This window comes from Salvelinus sp. IW2-2015, unplaced genomic scaffold (assembly GCF_002910315.2).
Source record: "Salvelinus sp. IW2-2015 unplaced genomic scaffold, ASM291031v2 Un_scaffold2085, whole genome shotgun sequence".
Classification (NCBI taxonomy): domain Eukaryota; kingdom Metazoa; phylum Chordata; class Actinopteri; order Salmoniformes; family Salmonidae; genus Salvelinus; species Salvelinus sp. IW2-2015.
Window position 1 is genome coordinate 139,790 of NW_019943426.1, and position 2,259 is coordinate 142,048.

Here is a 2,259-nt window from a genome sequence, read left to right on the forward strand (position 1 = left end):
AGTATCTCCACATTCATCTTCTGCACATCTATCATTGCAGTGATTAATTGCTAAAGTGTAATTATTTCACCACTATGGCCTATTTATTGCCTTAACTTACCTCATTTGCACACAGTGTATATAGACTTTTAATTTTCTTATATGGACTGTATGTTTGTTTATCCCACGTGTAACGATTGTTCGTGTAACACTGCGTTGCTTTATCTGGGCCAGGTCACAGTTGTAAATGAGAACTTGTTCTCAACTAGCTTACCTGGTTAAATAAAGGTGAAATAAAATAAAAATATAGAGTAAGACGACCGATTAAACATTGTTAAAAGCCTGAGTGGATGGCGCTTCAGTAGTATTACCACTGATCACTGGAAAGGGGCAACAACCATGACCTCACAGCTTATCGGCATGGAAACCCTGTTCGTTTTACCAACATCTCAATGTGTATACTCATGTAGACTACATTTGATTTTACCTTGAATATATATATACAACATTTAGTAGCAGTGTTTGGTATGATTTTTTATTAATTCTACACCAGGTATGTGGGTCTGTACACAAAATACAGAAATTATATGGAGGACATACTGTTATTATAAAGTCATGTTCGTAAAAACACACTTTGTGATTAATGTTTCAGTTAAACGTGTATATATAAAAATAAAAAAAACATTTGTTACAAAACCCCCAGAAAGGCAAGGCAAAAAAAATAATGGTGTTCACTTGGTGCAAAACTACTTGACTGATTCTCATCTGAGGAAACCTGCATTTAAAAGCAACATGTGTTTCCCGCGGTTACAACAGTGATATAGAGGAAGTGCCTATTAAACATCCTTAAGATGTGTTGTGTGTTCCTGTGAGTCTCAGAACTCCTTGAGAGCGTCCCCTCCCTGAGGGTTTTCCAGCCAGTGTGGGGGCCAGGTAGCTTTAACACTGGGTCTGTCCTTCATCATATTGTAGTATGCTCCCAGTTTGGGGTAACGCTCCGTAGACAGCCTGGAGGGAGAGGATACACAAGTCGCAAAAAATAAATAAATCATTCACCCATCCATCTTTGCAAGTGGGAGGAACATACTCATTCATTGATCCATATGTCCACACATCCCTTCTGTGATCCCACTGATACAACACGGGTGAAACGCTTACCCAAAGCGGAAGGCGTAGGCAATCACAGGGAAGACAATAACGTCAGCCAATGAGAAGGGTTTTCCTGCCAGGTAAGAACCCACCGCCATCTGGAAACAAGCAAATTTATTAAGCCTTGTTCACACTGGCAGTTTGATGTGACTCAAATCCTATTTTTACATATCTGATTCAAAAAATATGTGTTGTTTTCCCTGCAGTCTGAACAGCCAAAACACACAGCAAAGCAGATATTGCAAGACACAAATCTGATTCCTGGTCACATGGGACTCGGAATTTAAAAGCCACTTGGGGGAAAATGTTTTTGCTCTCTAGCTAGCTACTCGGTTGACAAGAACATGTGGTTGCTAAGTAGCTTGTTAAATTGTTTACAAAACAAATAAGTGTATGTGCTAGAAATGCCAAACTGCTACCTAGCTAGCCCGACCGCCGCAGCTAGCCCGACCGCCGCAGCTAGCCCGACCAGCGTAGCCAGCCCGACCAGCGTAGCCAGCCCGACCAGCGTAGCCAGCCCGACCAGCGTAGCCAGCCCGACCAGCGTAGCCGTGTCAGCAAAATTATGTGTACACGCACACACAAATCCGATTTATGTCTTGTGAAGATTGCTGTTTGGACAGCCAGTATTCCGAAATGGATTTGAAAAAAAAATATTATAATAATAAATATATATATAAAATGTTTGCAAGTGTGTGCGTGTGTGTGTGTATACACACTTTCTGAAAGTATCCCTCCCACAGCTTGATTTCAGTGGCCAGGTTCTCCTTGTTCCTCTTGATAGCCGAGTCATGTCTCTCCCCCTCGGGGACACGGTAGTTGTAGTAGATGACGTTGCCTGGGAGACAAACGCAAAAACAAAGTGGTAATAGGCATCCTCATCATATGGCCCCTCGATAGAATGAAGAGACACGTGGGGGGGGGGCAGGAGGTTGATTAAGACAACACATGGCACGTGTTGGATGGCTGGGGGGGGTGCGGGGCACGTGGGAGACCTGTATGAGAGAATATTATATAGTGAATCACAGATGAAAAGACATCGGTGTCCATTCACACGTCCTTCAAAATGTTGTCTAGGCCAACACTCCACGCTAAAGCATGTATCAAGGCCGTAATACCCCTCCCTCTGGC

The 2,259-nt window shown here is 42.8% G+C and overlaps 1 protein-coding gene across 1 annotated transcript in view; it reads right to left on the reverse strand.

The window, feature by feature from the left end:
- Positions 1-500: 500 nt before the first annotated feature.
- The window catches only part of LOC112072913 (glutathione S-transferase A-like), a 4,532-nt gene continuing 2,773 nt past the window's right edge, over positions 501-2,259 (reverse strand). The window contains 3 exon segments of the mRNA XM_024140290.2: positions 501-987; positions 1,138-1,226; positions 1,848-1,966. Coding sequence (XP_023996058.1) covers positions 855-987; positions 1,138-1,226; positions 1,848-1,966 — 341 coding nt within the window. The 3' untranslated portion in view covers positions 501-854.